Source organism: Myotis brandtii, unplaced genomic scaffold, assembly GCF_000412655.1.
Source record: "Myotis brandtii unplaced genomic scaffold, ASM41265v1 scaffold931, whole genome shotgun sequence".
Classification (NCBI taxonomy): Eukaryota; Metazoa; Chordata; class Mammalia; order Chiroptera; family Vespertilionidae; genus Myotis; species Myotis brandtii.
Genome location: NW_005371843.1, coordinates 2,266,454 through 2,290,340, shown reverse-complemented (window position 1 = coordinate 2,290,340; position 23,887 = coordinate 2,266,454). Strand labels below are relative to the sequence as shown.

General features: G+C 34.6%; 1 protein-coding gene across 1 annotated transcript in view; it reads right to left on the bottom strand.

Annotated features, from left to right (window-relative positions):
- The window catches only part of MTBP (MDM2 binding protein), a 52,639-nt gene that overhangs the window by 24,266 nt on the left and 4,486 nt on the right, over positions 1–23,887 (bottom strand). Inside the window, exons 6-13 of the mRNA XM_005885864.2 lie at positions 22,315–22,459; positions 21,193–21,310; positions 17,137–17,271; positions 15,235–15,329; positions 14,340–14,412; positions 12,530–12,647; positions 5,734–5,907; positions 4,408–4,515 (exon numbers count right to left, since the gene is read on the bottom strand). Coding sequence (XP_005885926.1) covers positions 4,408–4,515; positions 5,734–5,907; positions 12,530–12,647; positions 14,340–14,412; positions 15,235–15,329; positions 17,137–17,271; positions 21,193–21,310; positions 22,315–22,459 — 966 coding nt within the window. The remainder of the gene's footprint in view (positions 1–4,407; positions 4,516–5,733; positions 5,908–12,529; positions 12,648–14,339; positions 14,413–15,234; positions 15,330–17,136; positions 17,272–21,192; positions 21,311–22,314; positions 22,460–23,887) is intronic.

Here is a 23,887-nt window from a genome sequence, read left to right as displayed (position 1 = left end):
TTATGAAAATATTTCATTTTTAAAACACTTCTGGACTAATAACATTTTCTCCTATAATAAACAGTAAAGTATAAATTCCTACAGAATTCAATTCAACAAACATTTATTATGTACTACCTGCAAAGCACTGTGCTGGGCCCTTAGGCACAGAGGATGAAAGCGCATTCGTCACTCTAGGTGAGGTTGGTACATAAAAGCACAAGGGAACAGGCTGAGCAGGTAGTGGCCAGACTTGGGGTTCTACTTTAGACCATCAGCTTTATGAGAAATGCCTCTGTAAAATCCCACCTCACCAATGTGGATATTGGGAGGGTCATTCCAGTTCTCATCCAAGGTAAGTAACACGTGGTTTCTGCAGTCAGGAACACTAGCAATGGTAAAGTAATAGCAGCAATATATGCAGCTTTTATTACATCTTAGTGAGAAAATAAAAAGCTGCTGGGAGCCATCCGAAAACAAAAGTTATCAATGATTGCCTTTCATCTGAAAGGTGTACAACAAGTAATATGCTTTGGAAACTAGCCCTACACTTGTATTAACTCTAAAAACATAGTTAAATCATGAGCCTGACCCATACTTATTAAAACTGTTAAATATATATAAATATGGCAAATTGGAAAGCAGGGTAAGACTTCTGATTGATCTGGATGACTGAGCAATAGAGAGAGAAAGTATATCGAGATTAACAGGGGTATGAACAGGAAAATTTACTAAGGTGAAAATAATCTCTACACAAATGATTTTGTATACAAATGGTAGATAAAAACTTAGAAGAAATATAATGGATTAAAGTTGAAAAATAAATTAGCAAAAGAATACCATTCCTAAAAAAACTGGTAATAACTAAGAATTTATTAAAGGAAAATCCAGAGCAGAATATCTAAAGGATCAACTGATGAGTATCAATCAGGTTTGCACTGGGTTCTATAAATGCTAAAAAAGACTGAAAAGCTCAGAGTAGTGACCACAATATTGGAACAAAATGACAGTACTGCTGTTTGGGTGTATTTTGAATCATACTGAACAGCCTTTTATTTAAAAATTGTTCAGTATTCTTAAACTTTTTCTTTAAAAATCAGTGAAACAAGACATTTCATATTTCCAAATACAAAAAGTTACAAATTACAAAAAAAATCAGGTAAAATCTATATATTAAAAGCCTAAGCGACCATCCAACTGTCCGCCCAGTAGCTATGATGCACAATGACCACCAGGGGCCAGAAGTTCCAACCAGTAGCTATGACACACACTGACCACCAAGGGGAAGATGCTCTACGCAGAAGCTGCTGAGCTGCGGTGACTTGGCAGCTGCGGTTCTCGGGGATGCACCCAGAACCAGAGAGGAATTCCGGGGTGCGTCACCTGAGAACTGCCCTCTTGCAATCTGGGACCCCTCAGGGGATGTAGGAGAGCTGGTTTCGGTCTGATCCTCCCAGGCCAGGCCAAGTAACCCCACTTGCCAGAGGGACCCCGCTTACTCAGCGGACAACTTTCAAGCAGCCTGGTGCTGTCCCAGGTGCTGCCAGTCAGGGAGGGACCAGGGGAGGTTGGCTCCAGGGCGTGTCTGGCCCTTCTCACCCAGTCCCACCCCTCCAGCTAACTTCTAATTAATTTCCGCCTCAGGGGATGTAGGAGAGCTGGTTTCGGCCTGATCCTCCCAGGCCAGGCCAAAGAACCCCACCTGCCAGAGGGACCCCGCTTACTCTGCAGATAATTTTCAAGCGGCCTGGTGCTGTCCCAGGTGCTGCCAGCCAGGGAGGGACCAGGGGAGGTTGGCTCCAGGGCGTGTCTGGCCCTTCTCACCCAGTCCCACCTCAACTTCTAATTAATTTCCTTTCAATGTACACAAATCCATGCATGGGGGCACTAGTATAAATTATAAAATTACACATTTTAAATATCATTCTAAAAAATAATATTAGATATAACTTTTAGAAATAAGTAAAATGAATTAAAATAAAGCATTCTAAAAAATTAAACCCTAACCAAGAATTTTATTTCATTTTTGTTTTTTAAAAAAATAAAGAGCCTCAATAATGTGAGCCCATTTTCTTTTTTTAAAATATATTTCTTTATTGATTTCAGAGAGGAAGGGAAGGAGACAGATAATCAATGATGAGAGAGAATCACTGATTGGCTGCCTCCTGCATGCCCCTTACTGGGGATCGAGCCCGCAACCCAGGCATGTGCCCTTGGCAGGAATCAAACCTGGGACCCTTCAGTCCACAGGCTGACGCTCTATCCACTGAGCCAAGCCAGCTAGGGCATGAGCCCATTTTCATGCACACTTTCCTGGTTGCTCTTTTTGGTTCTGTACTAGTCAGAGGAAAGGGGGAGGGGAGGTGGGGGATAAGTATAAATTTACTCCATGTCTTAATTATTTTCAAAACCCTTTTGGAACAAGTTTTTGTTTTTCATCAAAGACCACAATCTTTGTACTGCTTCTGAATCATTGTTTTTCTTTCCAAAAAGAGCTGTGCCTATTACATTACTGATTTTTCATCATGCATAAATTGATTAAGTTTACATTCACTTCTTTGAAATCACTGATATACACACTCAGATGTTCTTACATTGGAAACTTCATCTTGCAGCCATTGTCCTGTCTTTTGAGACACAGGAATTCTGAACAGATGCATTTTTGTCCCCAAATTGTTAATCCAGCATTAACTCTCTAAACAGAGAAGAGATTGGCTCAGCAAGCATTTCTATCATAATGGGATTAACTGAGTCATTAATCTTAATCAAGATTTAATGCTTCAGATTGCAAGTTGGCCATTTCATGGCTATGCCCAGAGCTGGTGTCTCCAGCAGCTACCAGCTCCAAGGCTTCCTTCAGCTTCAGGCCCCCTACCTGCCTTTGCCCTTTGCCTGGAGCTGAGGCACCCTTTTGGCTGCTACCTGGGTTACAGCTCAGCTGCTGGTACTTCTACATTTTCAGCATTTGTTTATCACTTATGGTCTTCCCCCTCCCCCCACACCCATACCCCCAGAGCTTCCAGTCACCCCTGCAGGCAGCTATGAGGTTTCAGCTGTTAGTATTTCCCTTCCCGACTATGTCGGAGGGCTAGTCCTACTGGGGTTCGCTCTTCTTACTCAATGGAGAGATGCACCAGCTTCAAAGAGGGGCCTGTCCTTCCACTCTGACAATGTTTCTGGTGGGAAGGGTAAGGGAGAGAGGTGAAGATGAAAGGAAGGGGAGATGTTGAAGGAACTGAGTTTAAAAGGCTGCAGGAGGCTTATTATGGCAAGGAATCAGGGCCTACAAAGAGGTTAGCAGGAACAGGACAAAGTCAAGAAGTGAACAATACTGCTGGTTGATGTTTGAAATAAAGGTTTTCCATTCACAAAAATACTAATATTTCTATTTGTTGCTTTATTTTTTGCATTTAACATGTACTACTTTTTATTGAAACTGATTTGCCTTTTTAATTATATTTTCCTTGAGCTAATATCATTTTCATAGTGAAAAAAAATAAATCAATGGTTGGAGGAGTTCAAGACTACACAATTATCCTGGCTTTGTACAACTGAAAAAGAAGGTAATTCTTACATGAACAACTGAGACCAAATACTCTAAAATTATTTTCCATTGAATAAAACAGGCTATTTAATTCAAGATATTTTTAAAGTGCTTTCAAAGTGGTAGTTTTTACTTTATAATGTATCTACTTAATTCTAATATCATTTTTACTATAGGTAACTAGTGAGGCCTCACAATTTGATTTCATTTCTTAGAAATTCTATCAATTAATTACAGTAGCTTAAAGTAAGTTCATATCAGGTACTACTGAATGTCTACTTATAAAAAAAATGTTATGAATGATAACCAAGTTAACATTTAGTATATGAAAAAAAACTTAAACTATGACCCCTGAAAAGGTGTTAATTTCTTGAATAAGGAAAAATCCATAATGCCAACTTCACCCATTATGTGACATGTGCTTGATTATTATTGGTAGTCATGATTAAAGTCTAAGAATCGATGCTCAGGTTAACATCTTAATTTCTCTGAACGTGCATTTTCTTCTCTTTGCAGTCTCTATTCTCTTATGACAGCTAAAAGTATGTAAAAAGACATTTTAGAAAGAGCTCTACGTTAACCAGAATACAATTTAGGTATCTCCTAGCATACATTTAAAAATGCTGAAATACAGAATTTTCCTGAAGAAATATTTCTATAAATGTTAACTGTGATGTACAAATAAATAAGAATATTTTTAATCTGGTGGGGAAAAAGTTGTGGTCTTTTTCTACTCTTACATCACCTCTACAAGAACAAGAATAGTCCTACAAATGAGTGTCTTACCTAAAAGACAATGTATATAAGAAAAAGTGTGGAAATAACAATGAATTATGTCTGAACAGGTTCTTACAGTAGAATAAAATGTACAAATTGTTACTTACTCAGACATTCTTTCAAAGCCAGAGCTTGAACTCTGGCTAACTGCTTCTCTCTTTCTATAAGCTGCTCTCCAGAAAAATGTGGAAGCGACAAGAAGTCAAAAGGAATACCTGAGACACACAAAAAAGTCAGTATTAAAAATATTCTATGACAACAATTAATATTCAGTTCCCAGCTAATGCGCTAATTTATAATTTAAAAAGTAAAAGCCAATTATTCATCTCTCTTGATCTTGCATATTTCCAATTAAATAACTAAGCTGCAAAAAATAAACATATTAAATTATTGTGCATTTTAAACTTTGACCTGCTTCTTAAACTGAGGGAATTTAGGTAGTAGAGTAGAATTCCCTCATCACATTTTCTTCCATAGGCTCAGCTACTGAAACTCCTACACAGAAGGGAGTGCGGAGATGATGAAGGGAGTAAAGAGGGTCAAATATATGGTGATGGAAGGAGACTAGACTCTGAGTGGTGAGTAGACAGATATTGTATTATAAAGTTATACACCTGAAAATTACACAGTTATTAACCAATGTTACTCCAATTCATGTAATTAAAATTTTTAAAAAATGATAATTAAAAAATAAACTCCTACACAAAACACAAATGGAGTAGGGTTAAGTATCTAAAGATGGCCCCCAATGACCCACATGTCCTGCTTTTCACCCATTGTGTAGCCCTTCCACAGTGAATCCTGGCTAGCCCTATGAAAACAATAAAGTATGGTAAAGTGACAGTGAATGACCTCTAGGCTAGGTCACAGAAAGCCTTGAGGCTTTCTAGAACAACTGCTCTAGTCTTCACATGACTGGAGTTCCAGCTGTGTATCTGCAATCAGATGTGGGACTTTAACACAGAAACTCCAGCTGGGCTGAGCCCAGTCAGCAGGACTATGAGACATAGTAATAAATAGTCATTTTTAAGCTAATCTTGGGGTCGCTTGTCACACAGTAATAAACACCAAAGCATACAGGTTGAAGAGAAAAGAAAAGGTGAGCAATAAAACAGAATAAAATGCTTGAGAGAAAGTAAATGAAAATGAGAAATTATAGAAAAATAGTATGTGTTTAAAGTGGACTATACTGAAAATGTCCTATTTGGAATCAAGGGCTGACCCAGTAAAATTTACTGGGTACAATATAAAGGGATTAATTCTCTATATTCTAAATTGTTCAAATACATAATACTATGTTTAAAATAAAAGATAAATTTACTGAAAGTGAAATGGAGTTTGGGGAAAATAAGTTCATTAAAAACCACATAAGTTAATTATACCTATATACACAAACAAATGTAAAAATATTTTCCACTCAAGTTAACACTTACTCAGTTGGGTTTCTCCTGTCCTTGCTTTCATCTTTCCATGAATGAAACTGAGGGCAAATGAGCCATTGATCTGGTTGGCTGAGTGAATCAGTGTGGCTTTGCATTTTCTACTGTCATTACCTTGTAACAAGAGGTAATAGCTAGAACACTCTCCTTTCACTTCAACATCTGGAACTAAACAAAAACAATTTTTAAGTATGTGAAAATTCACCATGCAGCAAGGCAGAAACATACACCGGACCCAGAGAATATAATGACATCCTGTGTTATTTTAAAACAAACTGTTACCCAGTATATTTGGGGCTAGCAGTTGTTCAATTAACTGAGAAAGCTGTTAAAATTAGGGAATCAAAAAAAATTAAAATAAAATCTGATAATCATAATAAAAAAGATACAAATTTTAATTTAAATTAAAACTGTGTGTACTCATTAACTTTTGATGTTGCTCATTAGAGTTCCATGATATTTTTCTTATACAACCCACTTATAATGTATCAACTACTATTTCCAGCTTCAATTTCTTTAAAGGGGAATAAACTGACCCCTGCAGGCATGCACAACTCAACTGGTGGGAGCAGCAGTGTACAGATGTACTTAAGAGTAGCTTTTTGCTCCTTGCAGTGGGCACCCATAATGTATTTTTACAGAGGGAATGGAGAGCATTCATTAATCTGGCATGCCAGTTACATGAAGGTCAGTTAAGACAGCTTCTAGTATATTTTAAAAACAAATCAAGTGAGGGTTATAGTGAAGGTCGAAGAAAAACTGTGATGCCTTTGAAAGTAAAAATAGAAGTAGAGTCCTTTTTATTGAAGATGGTGAATTGGACATAATCATTTATTTTCACTATCTCCTGAAATTCCATGAAATGAGAATAAAGAGAATTTTAAAATAGCACAAATCTCCAAGGACTAATATCTGAGAGAAGAGAATAGTGACTAAATTTTGAAAGCAGGAAAGCAGATGAACGAATGGTAACAGGCCTCAGTCTCTCAATTGCTACGGAAGCTGAGAAAAACAGAGATGAAAGCTTAGAAGCAAGACAATTTATACTACAACCCTTGACAGGAGACTCTGGGATGGTGGTCCCAGATGGCACTGGAAGCAAAATGAAGGTGAAATAAAAAGACAGGTTGAGCATGCATATAAGCATAACCAAGGGACACAAGACACTGGGGGGTAGGGGAGGACGGGCGAAGGTCAAGGGGAAAAAAAAAGGAGACATATATAATACTCTTTGTAATACTTTAAGCAATAAAACAAAATGAAAAAAAAAAAAAGATAGGTTGAAAGTCTGTTTGAGAAGCAATATGGCTTCCCAGTTCCTCCTTGTTCTACTCAGGTAAATGGTTGTCCTTTCCCCAGCCCAGAAAACCAGTGGCTTATCCTCTCGAGAAGATAAAACAAGGTGTCCCTGGCCTGGGAGATATAAACAGAGCTTAGGGTCCGAGTTGGTTCTCAGTGGATTAGGTGAATGATTCTATACAGAACATTGAGGCCCTTTTCTCTTCTTCATCTACATAACTTCCAGAATTTTGGAAGCCAGATAGCAGGACTGAGACTTCTTTTGGAAATGTGGTCAGCCCTAGAAGACAGACTAAAGAATCCCAATATTGGGGTCACCTAATGTAATGTTGCAGCAAGATCACCCTAAGATGAAGATCCCAGTCAACAAGCTCTACCCATACACCCAAGTTTTCCCAACAGCTTTCTGGTACTCTCTCTTAAATATGAGCAGACAGCCAAACATTATGAGACTTAAGGAAAGTCTTTACTATGAAAGCCAGATGCTGAAAGAAACAAACAAACAAAAAGGGACTTGTAGAGAAACAAAGAATATGGCGTAAAAAAAATCACGACAAAAACAAATCAGATCACTAAAATCCTCAGAGATGATACTGCATCAACTAAATAAGAACAGAAAATCACAAGAAAAGAACATTAACTTAGGAAGAGCTCATGGAAATTAAAATTAGAAAGCAGAAATAAGATTTCAACTAATAGGTTAGAAGATAAAGTTCAATAAATCTATCAAAAAATAAGAGAAGACAAAGAAATATAAAATAGGAGAGGAAGAGAGAAACCCAAACCAGGAGGTACAACATCCAAACAGGACTAACAAAAGAGAGAACATTAAAAAATGGAGGAAAGGAAATTATCAACAAAATAATTATAACAACATTGTCCCAATAAAAAGACAAGCTTCCAGGCATGCTGAGTGCCCCATCCTATACAATCCTATATAATAAAAGCGTAGTATGCAAATTGTCCCCTCAACCGGGAGTTCGTCTGGGAGTTCAACCAGGGGGCAGAGTACCAGGCCGGCAGCTGGCAGCAGCTAGGGACCCTATCAGTGCATGAATTTCGTGCACTGGGCTTCTAGTACAAGAATAAAAAGAGCCCTGGCCAGGTAGCTCAGCTGATTGGAGCCTCGACCCATGTACCAAAAGGCTGCAAGTTTGATTCCCAGTCAGGGCACATATCCAAGTTGCTAGTTCCATCCACAGTTGGGGTACCTATGGGAGGCAACCGATTGATGTTTCTCTCTCCCTTCCTCTCTCTCTAAAATCAATAAAGTGCATATCCTCTGGTGAAGATTTTAAAAAGCAGAATAAAAATAGATTCTACAAAATGCCAGAGAAAATGCATGCTTGGAAGGAAGGAAGGAAGGAAGGAAGGAAGGAAGGAAGGAAGGAAGGAAGGAAGGAAGCCAAGAGTGAGAATGGCACTAGAATTCTAAACAGCACCAAAATTTGAAGACGATGGAGAAATGCGTTCAAAATTCTTATATATACTAAGAAAAAAAATCTATTGTAAGCTTATTACAATAGTTTATTTCACAGATTTGAGCATACTGTGGGTTAAAGCCTATCCCCCAAAACAATTACGCAATACAAAAAACACACAATCTTTTGCAATTAGCTTGAAATAGGAACGTTAATCCTATTCACAAACATCAATCTTAGAAAAGGAATTTAGATAAAGATTAGAAAGAAAAAACGCTTGTTACTAGTTGTATTTGAAACTAAGATTTTCCAAGACTTAGTGACCTTAATTCATTTACCAATTTAGCACTTTGCAACTCAAATTACATATCTTCTCAACGCCTGATATCCTTTCCATATTTATTTAAATCCCATCACCTTTATTAGAACTTTAATCACTGAAGCCTATAATTACAACAATCTTATTTTCCTTAAAAGAAAAACATTTATTTTACAGAATTCCCCTAATCATAATGACTATGCAGTCATTTAAAAAATGGTGTTCCAGATTTGGCAGGTGTTAATTGAAGACTTATTAAATAATTTTATGTAAATACAGAGTAACAGATTTATAATTAGCATAGTTATTCAATTCCCATAGCTTTTCCTGAAGAAATAAGGGGAAATGATTACAACGGAAAATTCTTCTCTATTTTCATCTGTTATTTTTACAGTCAACTTCTAAGAGGTTGATTGGCTTGCATGTTCCCCCCGACCAAAACCAAATATCCATTTGGATCTACTATATAAGCAAGATGGGAGAAACAGAAATTACATGTTTCCTTTAGTTGCATCAAATTTTATAAGTAATATATAAACTATAATAAAAACTGTGCCATTACTAGTTTCATTCACAAACAAAATTTTAGCATAATAAATACATTTCTCAGCAGTTCTTAAAACCCTATAGCCAACCCCCTCTTTTTTATAATAGTTCAACAATATAACTGGAAAATAGTGGCCCCCCCCCCCCCCACCAAAACCAAATATCCATTTGGATCTACTATATAGGCAAAATGGGAGAAACAGAAATAACATGTTTCCTTTAGTTGCATCAAATTTTATGAGTAAGATATAAACTATAATGAAAACTGTGTCATTACTAGTTTCATTCACAAACAAAATTTTAGCATAATAAAAACCAAGTTATATTTTATATCAATACATTTATCAGCAGTTCTTAAAATCCTGTAGCCAACCCCCTCTTTTTTATAATAGTTCAACAATATAACTGGAAAATAGTATTTCAAATGATATCATGAAAAATATTCCAGGATAATTTGGGAAACAACTGTTAAGTGAATATTCTAACTTATTGAAAAGTAAATAATATACCCAATTATTTTGATAATGATGATAAATATTAAACAATAAAATAAAATATAATCCTCAAGGTAGGCATTTTTGGAGACCACACATTTTCCAATGACATCGTTTTTCAAGCAATTCTAGACCCAACTTTTGAAATGGCCCTTCAAGTCAACTGAAGAGGCAAAAAAGAAAACATTTTTTTAAAATCAATATACTTACTTTATATTCATAAAGCATTTCCAAAAAATGTATTGCCTACTTTCATCCCCCACCTTATTTGTCAGACTAAGCTTCGATGATTTAGTGCAAAACTTAGCTGCCACCAAGAGTGTTCAAGAAAATTCCCTGCCACAATTCTATAAAGAATCTAAAATCGATCAAGAAATGATATTGTTCACTGCTGAATCCTAGCACCTAGAATAATGCCCTGAATACAGTAGACACACAATAAATATTTGCTGAGTGAGTGAATACTTTCTCTTTGCCACTGAAATCTCTTTCAAAATCTTTACCAGAGTCTTTTATCCATTCTCAATATGAAATTTATTCATAGATCAGTTATGGTGTGTAATTTTAACCTTATTAGTGTCAGCTCACTATTTCAAAACACTTTCAACACTGATTTAAGAATGAAGAAGGTACATGCTTCAATTCAAAATATTTCATCAGTTATTAGTCTAGTCTCTTTATTTTTTTTCTTTATTAAGGTATTACCTATGTGCCCTTATCAGCCCATTGCCTCCCCCCACACCTCCCTCATGCCCTCACCCCCCTGTTGTCTGTGTCCATTGGTTAGGCTTATATGCATGCATACAAGTCCTTTGGTTGATCTCTCTAGTCTAGTCTCTTTAAAATATTTTTATTAGATGACTTGTCTGTCAGCAAAATAATAAGACTATTTTTTTCAGAGTAGCTTTAAAATTTTTCCTTTCAAAAGAATTCAAATTTTTTTTAAAAATGAGGCAACAATAAACTTAGAAATGTAAAGTTATTGTGGATGGCGTATAGATGCATTCAGACTTGGGTGAAAATTCTGACTTCACCCTGTAATTTAAGTTTCTTGATTTCTCTGTAGCTTAGCTTTCTCATTTGTAATATAAAGTTAGGGGATGATCAACATCTAGTTTTTAACAATTTCATAAAACTTCTCTGTGAGCAAATGACAAGCCAGATATTTTTTATTGTACAACTGGCTTTTCAATACAAGTTTTAAAGAGAAGTCTTGCTTCAGAAATCTAATAGGGTTTACTGAATTGCATACTATCTAATAAAAGGGTAATATGCAAATTAACCATCACTCCATCACAAAGATGGCAGCGCCCAGTCCTCTCAGCCCCGCCAGAGTCCCCCAGTCTGGGGGTGGGGAGGGCGGCCATTGAGAGTGGGCAGTGTGAGCAGCCTGGTGGAATGCTTGCTTCATCGCCATGGCAACGAGGCAAGCATTCCACCCCATCGGTGGAGGGCCTCTGGGCAGTGGGCATGGGGGAGTGGGGGGATGCTTGCCCCGTCGCCCTGGCGACGAGGCAAGCGTTCCGCACCCGGCCGTGGATGGGTCTCTGGGCCTCGGAGAGCCTTTGGGCAGTGGGCGCGGAGTGGCCAGGCCCTGCAAAGAGCTACTGGCACACGGATTCGTGTGCAGGGCTACTAGTTTATACATATAATTCTTATTGCCTTGTTTCCAGTACCATAATAGTTGGAGTTTTTTCCTGAAAACCCCTTTTAAAAATCATTCTTTTGCTACTCTTGTAATTTTTTTAATGTTTTAATTGTTTATATTGATTTTAGAGAAAGAGGAAGGGAAAGGAAGAGAGAGAGAAATATTGTACATGCCCCGACTGGGGACCAAACCCACAACCTGGGCATGTGCCCTGACCAGGAATCGAACCAGTGACATTTAGGTACACAGGCAACTCTCAACCAACTGAGCCACAAAGGCCAGGGCTCTTTTGCAACTCCTAACTTAAGCATACTTAAATGGGGAATTGGTTTTCTATTTTAAGTCAAACCATATGAAATCGCTGATATTTAACAATTTTTGATATACCCATATAACAATACCATATGGTTCAAACTAAAACATATGTATGTATGTATTTTATTTCATCAAGGGATAATATGGTAAACCTAAGAAACTGATAAAAACTGGGGTACAAATTTTGGTTCACACTGAACAGACGAAGTCTATTAAAAGGCTTTTTTTTTTTACTTTTCCAAAAAGCAAAGTATGAAGGAACACACATTAGCTGTGTTACTTTGGGCAAGTTACTAACAATTTGAGCTTCAATGAACTCAGGAAATACTAGAGTTTGAATTTAAATCATCTGATTTTATAAAAGAAATAAGAATTTCATTTTTACAATGACATCTTGGATAAGAGCACAGAAACTGTTTTTTTTTAATATACCGTATAATAAATTAAGCACTTTTTTTTACAAAGTTTATTCCCAAAATGTCTCCAAAAAACCCATGTTCAATGTAATTAGCTATCTAATTAACCCTAAGTTCTGCCTGAGATCACTGATATTTTTTGAATGTATATACTTTATGTTACAGTTGGTTGTTAGAGATAATAAAAATAAAATCTTCAAATGATGTGGATCCTTTTTAATTAGTAGTAATACATATTATTTTCCCATAAAGAAAAATTATCTCCACTGAAAATTTGATAAATATTGCTTCTATGTCATACCACTGAAACAACTTAAAGATTTCCTACTTACCACTGATTGTCTTAGGCTTTTTAGCTATGTATTCCTTCCATTTTCTTGAACTGAGTTGGCTGGGAGGTGGAATAAGTATGTTACTAATAGTACATGGCAATACAAAAAGTGCACCAACCTATTGAAAACAGAATATACTTTTAGTGACTGCACATTGAGATTAATTCTTAAGTAGTATCATCTGACAAGTTTCCTCTCATATTTCACCTACATAAAATGTATTTAGTAATGCTCTCTCCCAATAACTCCACTAGAAAACAAAAACAATGCCCCACCTCCAACCTTCACCCCCCAAAAAGCCAAAGACCAGTCAACAAAAATAGAGAAAGTTCTTCAAAGCTATAGCTTTTTTGGTTATAAATCTCTAAAAACCTTATTATTCACATATCTGCTTCAACTTCCGGTTACAGGTATAATTTCTTCTTTTTCTGAAAACTAATGAGAGGCCAGAAATTCTATCATCAAAAGATTTTGTCATATTTAGCCATAATTTTGTAACCTTTTGATTGGATGGATTATTGTTCTGGCTTCAAAATTAGAATAATTTAGAAAGCAACTTCAAAACTTCTGTTCCTAGAAATTAGAGATTTAATGATAATAAGTACAAAATGCACAGAAACCATGAATCACATGCCAGGAAACATACAGCAGCTTCTCACTGATTTATGAGCAAACTCAACTTATTCATCTTTGTATTCCCAGGGCTGGCCATACAGATGCTTATTAAATATTTGTTTTCAAAAAACCACCATAATATATTTAGGTAAATTTTTAGTTTGATTAAGCACTGAATAAACAAATTGCAACTCTGAAAATGGCATTTTGCCACTTATTTTAGAACACAAGCTATAACAGTCAGCACATCTCAATAAATATATATTTTTAAACTCTGGGGAAATTTAGTCGGGGCATTTGCCATAGATCTTAAATCTAAGGCAAAATCACTTTTAATTGTCCTATGTAGATGCAAAATCACTTTTAACTGTCCTCCACAGATGGATGGGTTACAAGGGATGTGATACTCAAATAATGCATTAATGTGCTAGTTTTACTGCTACTTATTACTTTTACTTATATATTATTAATTAACAGACATAAAAATAAGTATATTAGAAGAAAATAAGGTAAATTAAATGTGCTTGTTTTCCTTTATTATTATAGTAATAACCTTTTTCATTTTAAGTCAAATGTATTTTACACAGTCAAGAATTAGACATTAAAAACATTTAGCAATGTAAAATAATCACTAAGTATAAAAGATCTATGTGTAATTTTCTAAGTACTAAGTCCTAGTTCTTCATTGTTGCATAAATAAGACTTCAAAGTCCTAAATGCACGGCAAAACTGCACGACCCAAAGACTGTGATGTGACCATGCCAGATCAGGGCCCAGTTATACTTGACAATTACATAATCATTATAATTAGAACTTCACATTTGAGAGATGCTAAATGAAGTTCAATGCCTAACCTATAGCCTGATACAAACGCGGCTGGACCCACAGGCCAAAGAAGTGACCAAGTTTTTGAGGCATCTCTTTTTGACTAAACATTTGCTACAAACATGAATGACATTTCTAAATCTCGCCATGAAGTTTATTTTGAAAATTTCTTCTAAAAAACAAAACAACACTTCATGTCTGCAGAGGACTTTGGAGTTATTATGAAAAGTCCAAAGTGGCTTAATATAAATTAGGCCCAAAATCATGTTATATTAAAGAAACCAAATCACTCAAAAACAGATTCATAAACTATAGTCCCTTTTCTCACACATCGTTAAATATTGAGTTAGAAACAAAACACATTCCCTACATTGCCACAAAGAGAAGAAATCTGCTCCAACAATAACATGGAGTTCTTCTTGGTACTGTTTTTTGTCAGTTCTCTGAACTAAGGAGTTAAAGAAATGAAAGAATGGTAACTGTAAAACAATTCTACTCCCTAATACAAGTTTGATTCTCCAACTCACAAGGTGCTTGAATTTATTTATTAAAAATTTTAACTCTAGGAATTTACAATTACTCCTTTCCTTAAGGATAATTATTTTTCTGATTATGAAAATATGCCAAGAAATAGTGTTAGTATGAATGGTATCACTATAAACTTTAGAAACAAGAGATTTGTAAAAACTGTAACTTCTGAACAAAAATTCAAGGACACTATGCTAATGTTCCATTTTCAGCCAACATTTTCTTTTTTATACAAAGTATCCTGTTCTTAGGTGTATTTCTAAAAATCATTACTTTTTTTTTTTAAATCATTACATTTTTTAAGAGAATTTAAAATATGTTGAATATTTACAGGTATAAATGATCACATTCATATTTACTTTAGTATATAACAGATACAATAGACTGGCGCGTACCCATTCTGCCGATGGCAAGAGAAACAACTGAGCATTTCTGGAATATGAAAATTACTGTTTTTCTCCGTGTATTCCTAACACTTCTCCCTCCTCCCAACCCCATAAGCAGTAAGTAGCAATCAGGAAATCTGCCTCGTCTAGAAGTACAAATACAATACTTGAGGGGAGGAATTTTCTCGCAAGTTGTAGAACTTCTCTTAAAACAATGGCAATGAAAAGTATACTGAATACTATTCTTATATAAAACAGCTCAGTCAAACATTTAATGTGGAGTGGTACAAGGAAACATTCTACCCAACACAGAAAATGTAACCTAAAATGAAGATAAAAATGAAAGGATACAACTCGAATTCAATGTCCGACAGATAGCAGGAGGGTAGGTCTGATAATTTTATCAGCTGCACAAATTCTAAAGCTAGGCCATAATAATGGAAAACCTAGAAAAGAAATTAAAATTGTATAATACTTTAAACACTATAAGGTAAAATTGAACAAATAGGTGATTGAGGTTTAAAACTTTAAAACAAATCTAAAAAAGCATGTATTTACACATAATGCCAAACGCACATTTCATCCTCTATAGCAGACAAGAATTTCTTCCATTTCAATTCTACATATCAGAGCCGAGAGACAGACATGGAGATTTCTTAGGAACTAGAAAGATATTAACAGGGAGAAGGTGAGTCATAGAAAGAGGAAAGCAACAAAGGAAAAGTTCTCAATCTTTCCTGTTTATTCTCAGCAAGACAGACAACCCAAGAGACTAGAATATTTTTTAAAAAATTAAGAATTTACAAGACTGAGAAAGCAAAAGAAAGGTGACTCAGAATGAACTCAGGTTGAGTGGTATGCTGAAACAAACAAACAAAAATCCTTGGAGGAAACACTGAAAAAATTAAAATTAAACAGAGAACTAGTGAAGGCAAGAGTGCTAATTAACAAAGTTCCACTCAGAAATAACATTGCAGTATTTCTTTGGGTAGAGCCAACAACTAAATTAGGAGTGAGCTAATGAAGAAGGGCAGGTATTTCAAGAGATGGGGCTAGAGTGCTTCAAAAGAAGGGCAAAAAAAAGTGAAGATATCTTGAGGAACCAACACAAAGTTGTAGACTGGCAGAAAGCTGAGTAATTTTACAATGTAAGTTTATGTGTGAGTATATTTGTATACATATACAGTGTATATAAACATACATATATACAAATATAGTGTGTTTGTGTGTGTAGAGAGAGAGAGAGACTGAGAGACTTACATGTACTGAAGAGGTTGTACCCTAAGATTCTCTTCAATTGAAGCAAAAATTAGATATGCTATTCTTACTTAAATGGTGTACTACCAAAGATGAGAATTTGAGATCATCAATCTTATGTTCCTAATCTTTAGAAAAGAATTTAATATTCCTGTGAAAGATGGCCATGACAAGTTGCTTAAAGTAATCAATTATGAACAGCTATTGGGAAATGTGTTTCCATCGCCTTTTCGTGTTACCCTTGGATCAGAAAATAACACCCATCCATTTGACATCAGTATAATGTTATGACTGTTATATTTTGCATTCTTGAATTAGGCCTTTTAAAGTGAATTTCTAGAGTGCTTCTACATGCATAGCTCTTATGTTATTATTCCAATGTAAAAAAAAAAGCCAATTAAACCCTCTTTAATCATTATTCTTTATAATTACTTGCATTTTAAGAATAAATCTATGGTGATATGGGACAAAAACCTAACATTTTAAACACAGTAAATGAAGCATATGTCCAGTACTGTGTCAGAGGCTATTTTCTCACCCCATTTAACTCTCATGATAACTTTGTAAGATAAGTGTGTTATTATTGGCTCCACTTCACAAATGAGTTAATCAATCTACCCAAGGTTATAATGCCTCATAGGTGACAGAGTTAGGTTTCCAACCCAGGCCTGCCTAACATCAAAGCCTCACCTCTTTCCAATGCATCATACTCTCTGACCTTTTCAGTCTAAGAAAGGTCACATAGTAAAGTCCATGCCAACGGCAGTTGCAGGTCTATAATGACCTAAAGTTAGGCCCATTTCATTAAAACAATATTTTTAAAAATCTAAAACAATAATAGTTTTGCCAACATTTAATGTGATAACACAGTATAATTTAAACACTTAATTTTACTATCATAAAAATACATTAGTAAATGTGAATTTATAATTCGAACTTATAGGAACAAAAATATGCATGAATGGATAATTGCAAAATTAATTAAACATAGATTACCTTTGGTAAACAAGTCTTATCCTTCGATGGAATTATCTTTTTGTCAAGAAAGCAAGTATTTAAGTTAGATGTATTAAAACTCTTAGGTGCAACTCCCTTTAAACAGAATTCAGGAAAACAAATTTCACATCCAAACTAAAAAGAAATCAAGAGGAAAAAATTACAGACATCATGAATAAAGTTATAAAGATTAATATATCTTCTTGCAATGTAAAAGTTGGGAGGAAACCCCTATGTAAATGTATTTTCCTCTCTTCAGCTCAAAGTGTGGTTCCATTTATGTACAAATCCCACTTATTTCAACTCACACATGAATTTTTCATGAAAAGCTCTCCTTGGCCCTTCACCAGCCTGTGAAAGTATATTAAGTCCATTCTATGCAACCACGGAACCAAATAACCTCCTTTGCATATACTTGTTCAATATCTGGCTTCCTACCAGTCTGGAAGTTCTGCAAAAACAGAATTTGTTCATGCAACAACGGAAGCTGCTGATGAAAGATCAATTCCTGCAGAAGTAGTAATAGCAGGGTTGCTAATAATAGCAAGGGTAACAACAATGATCTCTAACACTTTGAGTGGTTACTTTGTACTTTAAATAATTTAGTTCTCATAAAAATCTATGAGCTAGAAGCTATTATTATCCCTGTCTTACAGATGAAGACAACTGTTGCACCAAAAGGCTAAATATTACCCAACATGTCATACAAAACTACCAAGAAATAGAGTTGGGATTTAAATGCAGGCAATCTAAGTATAGAATCTATGTCCTTAATCACTATAATTCCTCTAGGCTAAAAGCTATTTTCCACCAAAAGAAAAAAAAATTGATTTCAAGTTTTAAAAGCATCCAGTGGAGATATGGAAAAGAATAACAGAATCACATGAAAATAACTGGTCATTATCAGTCTGTATAAAAACATGTAGTTTCAGAAAAATTATACAAAAGCAATTCTCCTAGCTAATCGTATCTTGCACACTTCCAGGTGGCTATATGATCTGTTTACATTCAAACCACTGCAGAGCCCAGCCGGTGTGGTTCAGTGGTTGTCAACCTATGAACCATGAGGTCACGGTTCAATTCTGGGTCAGGGCACATGCCTGGGTTGTGGGTTAGATCCCCAGTAGTGGAAGTGCAGGAGGCAGCCCATCAATGATTCTCTCTCATCATTGCTGTTTCTAGCCCTCTCCCCCTCTTCCTTCCGTTATCTGAAATCAATAAAAATATTATTTAAAAATTACTAGATGTACCGGTTAATAATGCGGATTTTTTTTCAATAGATGGAGTTACACATATGTTGATATATGCGATTTGATATATGTATGCTATTTTGTTGTATTGAATACAAGCTTCAAACCTTCATATGTCAAATTTTGTGAAGGTGTTAACATCATAGATATTTTTACGCTTAAAAATGTCGAATTTCATGCCAAAAAAAGAACATTTGCAGGAAGTTTTAATTCATTACTTTATTTAGAAGAAAAGTGCTGCTGAAAGTTATCACATACTTCAGGAAGCTTATGGTGAACATGCTCCATCTCAACATACTTGTGAATGCTGGTCTAAATGAAGATGTGTGTCAAACTCAAAAACAACTTGCAGAAAGATTAAACGTTGTTTAGCAAACAATTTCTTATCCTTTTTAAGCAATGGGAAATATTTTAAAGGTAGGAAAATGGGTGCCACATCAACTGAATGAAAGACAAATGGAAAACGGAAAAGTCATCAGTAAAATGTTGCTTTCAACAGCATGAAAGAAAGTCTTTTTTGCATCGAATTATGACTGGCGATGAAAAATGGATTTATTTTGAGAATCCCGAATGCACAAAATCATGGGTTGATCCAGGTCAACGATCAACATGGACTGCAAGGCCAAATCGCTTCGGAAAGAAGACAATGCTCTGCGTTTGGTGGGATCAGGAAGGTGTGGTGAATTATGAACTTATAAAACCAGGTGAAACCGTTAATACTGATCGCTACCGACAACATATAATCAATTTGAACCAGGCTTTGATCGTGAAACTACCAGAATGTGCCAGAAGACACAGCAAAGTAATTTTGCTTCGTGATGACGCACCATCACACACCTCAAAACCAGGTAAAGACACGTTAAAAGATCTTGCCTGGGAAGTATTAACCCACCCACCATATTCACCAGACCTTGCTCCTTCAGATTACCACTTGTTCTGATTGGTGGCACACGCACTTTCTGAGCAGCACTTCAAAACATTCGAAAAGTGGAAAATTGGGTCTCTGAATGGTCTGCCTCAAAACAAGCAAAGTTCTATTGGGGCGGTATCCACAAATTACCTGAAAGATGGGGGAAATGTGTAGCTAGCGATGGACATTATTTTGAATAAAGCACTTTTGATGTTTCTCTTGAAATTATCGTGTTTTCTTTGGATCACAAAATCCACATTTTTAACCAGTTAATAGTTAATCTGCATTACTAACCGGTTAATAGCTAATCTGAACTATTAACTGGTTAATAGCTAATCCTCACTATTAACTGGTTAATAATTAATCGGCATTTTAATCGGTTAATAGTCCGTATTATTAACCAGTTAATAGTTAATCCGCACTATTAACCGGTTAACAATTAATCTGCATTTTTAACGGGTTAATAGTTAATCCGCATTTTTGCTGGTTAATAGTTAATCTGCATTATTAACTGGTTAATAGCTAATCCAAACTATTAATTGGTTAATAATTAATCTGCATTATTAACCAGTTAATAATTAATTTGCATTATTAACCGCAATAATGCAGATTTTGTAATCAAAGAAAACACGATCATTTCAACAGAAACATCAAAAGTGCTTTATTCAAAGTAATGTCCATCGCTAGCTACATATTTCCCCCATCTTTCAGGTAATTTGTGGATACCGTCCCAATAGAACTTTTCTTGTTTTGAGGCAGACCATCCAGAGACCCAATTTTCCACTTCTTCGTATGTTTTGAAGTGCTGCTCAGAAAGTGCGTGTGCCATCGATTGGAACAAGTGGTAATCTGAAGGAGCAATACAACAAAATAGCATACATATCAAATCGAATATATATCAACATATGTGTAACTTCATCTATTGAAAAAAATCCGCATTATGAACCAGTACACCTAGTATATTAAATTAAAAACCACTGAAGAAAAGTTTACCTGAAGATTTTACCTTCCCAAGATTAAGATGAGAAAGCATTCAAATCAATAAGGACCCAGCCGCATTAATTCCTGCTGTCTTATTAGAGATTGTATTACACTATTATTAAGAATAAATTGAAAAGGGAAAAAAAGACTAGTAATAGGTGCAATAAACCTTTACAGGAATGCAAGCGCCTACTCATGTTTCCACGTCACCCTGAACAAATATTAAGAAACTTGGTTTTAGTTTTGTCTATATACAAAACTGTAGGACATTTACTTCAACAGGGGCACAACTTATAAAAGACACCAAACATATCCATAGAAGAAATGGCAAACAGAATTGAAACCTCAGAGAAATTTAAGATTAGAAAGTCCAACTAATCTGATAGTCTCAACTTGCAGTTAAGAAATCTGGGGTCCAGCAAGGTTAAAAAAATTGCTCAAAATCAGAGAACTGCTTAGTAGAGGACAGAGATTACCTAAACTCGTATTATAGGTAAGAGATTATGTCCTAAATAATTTTCCTTTGTATGTGATAAAATAAAGATGCTTAAACAGCATGCAGTTAACTAATGTCAAATTCTATATTTAAAAAATATATATTACATTCTAGAACTATAGTGTCCAAAACATAATCACAGTGATTACTTACATTTAAATTAAGTAAAGAAAATAAAGTTAAAAACTCAGTTCTTGGGATGAATAGTCACATATAAAGTGCTCAGTAGCAGTATGAGGCCAGTAGGATACTGCATAAGCACAGATAGAACATTCCCATTACCACAGAAAGTTCTATTTACAGTGCTATTCTAGAACATCTTTATAAGGTACATTTTCACTAAGATTCATTTAAATTGTGTTATAAATAAAGCTGAAAGGACTGCTTTGCAAACTCTGATCACTGAAAAATCCACTTACCTTTCTTTCCCATATCTGGATCTTTCCCCTCCATAATTCCTTTGAGTCAACAGCATTCCCGAGATCTTCTAAAGATACAACATCAGCAGAAAGGTATTCTGCAATTTTCTGACAATTTCTATAAGTAAAAGATTAAAATTAAATATAGGGTTTTATATTTTACTTAGATTTAATGGTTATAGTTTAAGTACAAACCTAACAGGCAAAAATGAAAGTTCATATTGCTGCTTTTATCTACTTTTTAAAATATAGAATACCCATTCAGTCAGCCTCTGAGTGAGTTACTATCACCTATCACATGTTCATTTAATCCTAACATCCCAGGCATTGAATTATTACCTTTAATATTACAGGTGAAGAAAGAGACTTTACCTTAATATGTATTGGCTTAAGTGTATCAGATGCGCGCGCGCGCACACACACACACACACACACACACACATAAACACACTGACTCGCCGATTCCTTATCTTAAAAAAGAGAACTAATCTCCTAAATTGTCCCCATATGCACTTATCACAGACTATCATGACTATTACCATTCCTGTTTCTCTCTCACCTCACTGAAAAAGATCAAATCTCACTTTAACTCAGCAGCATCTACTGCTGTGCTTGGCATAAAGAAAGTGCTCAGTAAACACTTGTTGAATGAAAAAAATCATGAAGTTAATAAATCTAATTTGAATACTCTTTAAGGATCAAACTGTAATAGAACTTGAGCCTTACTAAAATGTCATAGACCACAACAGTATATATTTATTTCTATATTGACACAGAAAGCAAAAAAAAATTATATAACATTATAAATCCAGTGTAACCATAGTATTCATTATGGTGCTCAATGGATAATACAATCCTACTTAAAAGCACACTGTGAAAATTAATGCAAATATATATATATATTTACATTGATAATATTTACTAAAAACTTAAACATACCAGAAGTACAAGTACAAAATAAGAAAAATCTAGATTTTTTTTCAATTAATCTCCATTCACAGTATGATATAAAACTATCTTGTCACATTAAAATTTTTTCAAATGCTAAGTCTATTTAACAGGATAACATATTAATTGTAAAAAGACAACAAAGACAGTAATCAAATGAACAAAGATACTTACATTTCACAATGATTTCCTGCTATGGTAATTTTTGCTGAATACCATTCTTTTAAATGTTTTAATGCTCCAACAGTAGGCAAACAGTCTTTTAATTTAGGAGGATCTTTGTCAGAGGGCAACAGTATTATGTCTATCATTGCTTTACCTAGAAAGAGAAAAAGGCATTTTTGTAATTTTATAAAAATGTTAGATCTGAACTACCTTAAAACAGTACCATGAACGATTGACTATTATGTTTATCTAGAAGATAAAGGAAAATTTTAGCTTTAATTTCTAAAATTCTTCAAAACAATACACATCTTTAGGAGCTAAAAAGGTTTAAATGTTCATCATTTGATTCAAAGCCATGTTATTTTGAAATAGTTATCATGTGCGAGAAAACAATTAACTACATCACAACTACTTGTCAATTATGCACCAGTGGTTAATTACACACATTGCTCTCATCAATACTATTGTACTGAACAGAGAAAAAACAATCCTGTGCAATTTCATCACATTTTTCTATACTTAACTTTGTTATAGAAAGGGGAATGAATCAGTATAAAATTGTAATGTTCAAATAAATTCTCTTTTTAAAAAAGCAAAAACACTCAGAAAACGCAATTATACTGACATCACTGGTTCCTGAGAAAGATAACTTCATGAAACTTTACATTTTATAAAATTATGAACTTACTGAAGAAGCAGATCAAAATGAAACAGAAGCAAAATAAAAATTTGATAATGAAAGTATTATAATTTTCCAAAACAATTTTGTCTCACTGTATATTTCAGTATTTTGAACTTGACACATTTTGCTTAGAAAAATTGATATCTATGTGTTCAGTTATTTCCATGCAGAATCTTTTACACTAAAATATGATCTTGAGTATAAGGAGCAAACTGTGATCTATAAAACCCATGGTACTTGCATAGGCTTTATTCATCACTGTATACTCAGCTCCTACTACAATGCATGTCATATAATTGACAACAAATATCTGCTTAATAAATGACCTTGAATAAGAAAAACATTCAAAGAAAGCTCTTTGAAAGTTTATTTGTGGAAGCAAATTATACTAAGCTTTAGATGCCAGCTATTTGATTAACACAAAGAAAGTGGAATTTAAGACAAAAACAGTTTAAAGCTAGTATGACACAGTATTCATAAAATATGATTCTATAAAATAGTTCTATAAAAAAATGCTAAATCATAAAATAGTTCTATAAAAAAATGCTAAATCAGTGGCTTCTCTTATTGCACAACTTTAAATTTGATATATATAGCGATTTCACAGCATAAAAGAATGTTATTAAATTATCTAGGTGAAAGAACTTCTTCCTCCAGGAGTTGTGTATGAAACTAATGTTCTATAGAACATACTCTGTAAAACACTGGTATGTAGTGGAAAGATTCTTCAGTAAAAAATAAAATAGGAAACAGATGGGTATTTCATTTTCTAAGTTCTAATTTTTGTCTCACTAAATAAAAACAAATAAGAGAACTCTAATGTCTCCAGAATGTATTTTATTAAAGTAGTAAACTATACTTTGTATCAACTTCAATTAAGAAATTATTTTTCATTTTGAA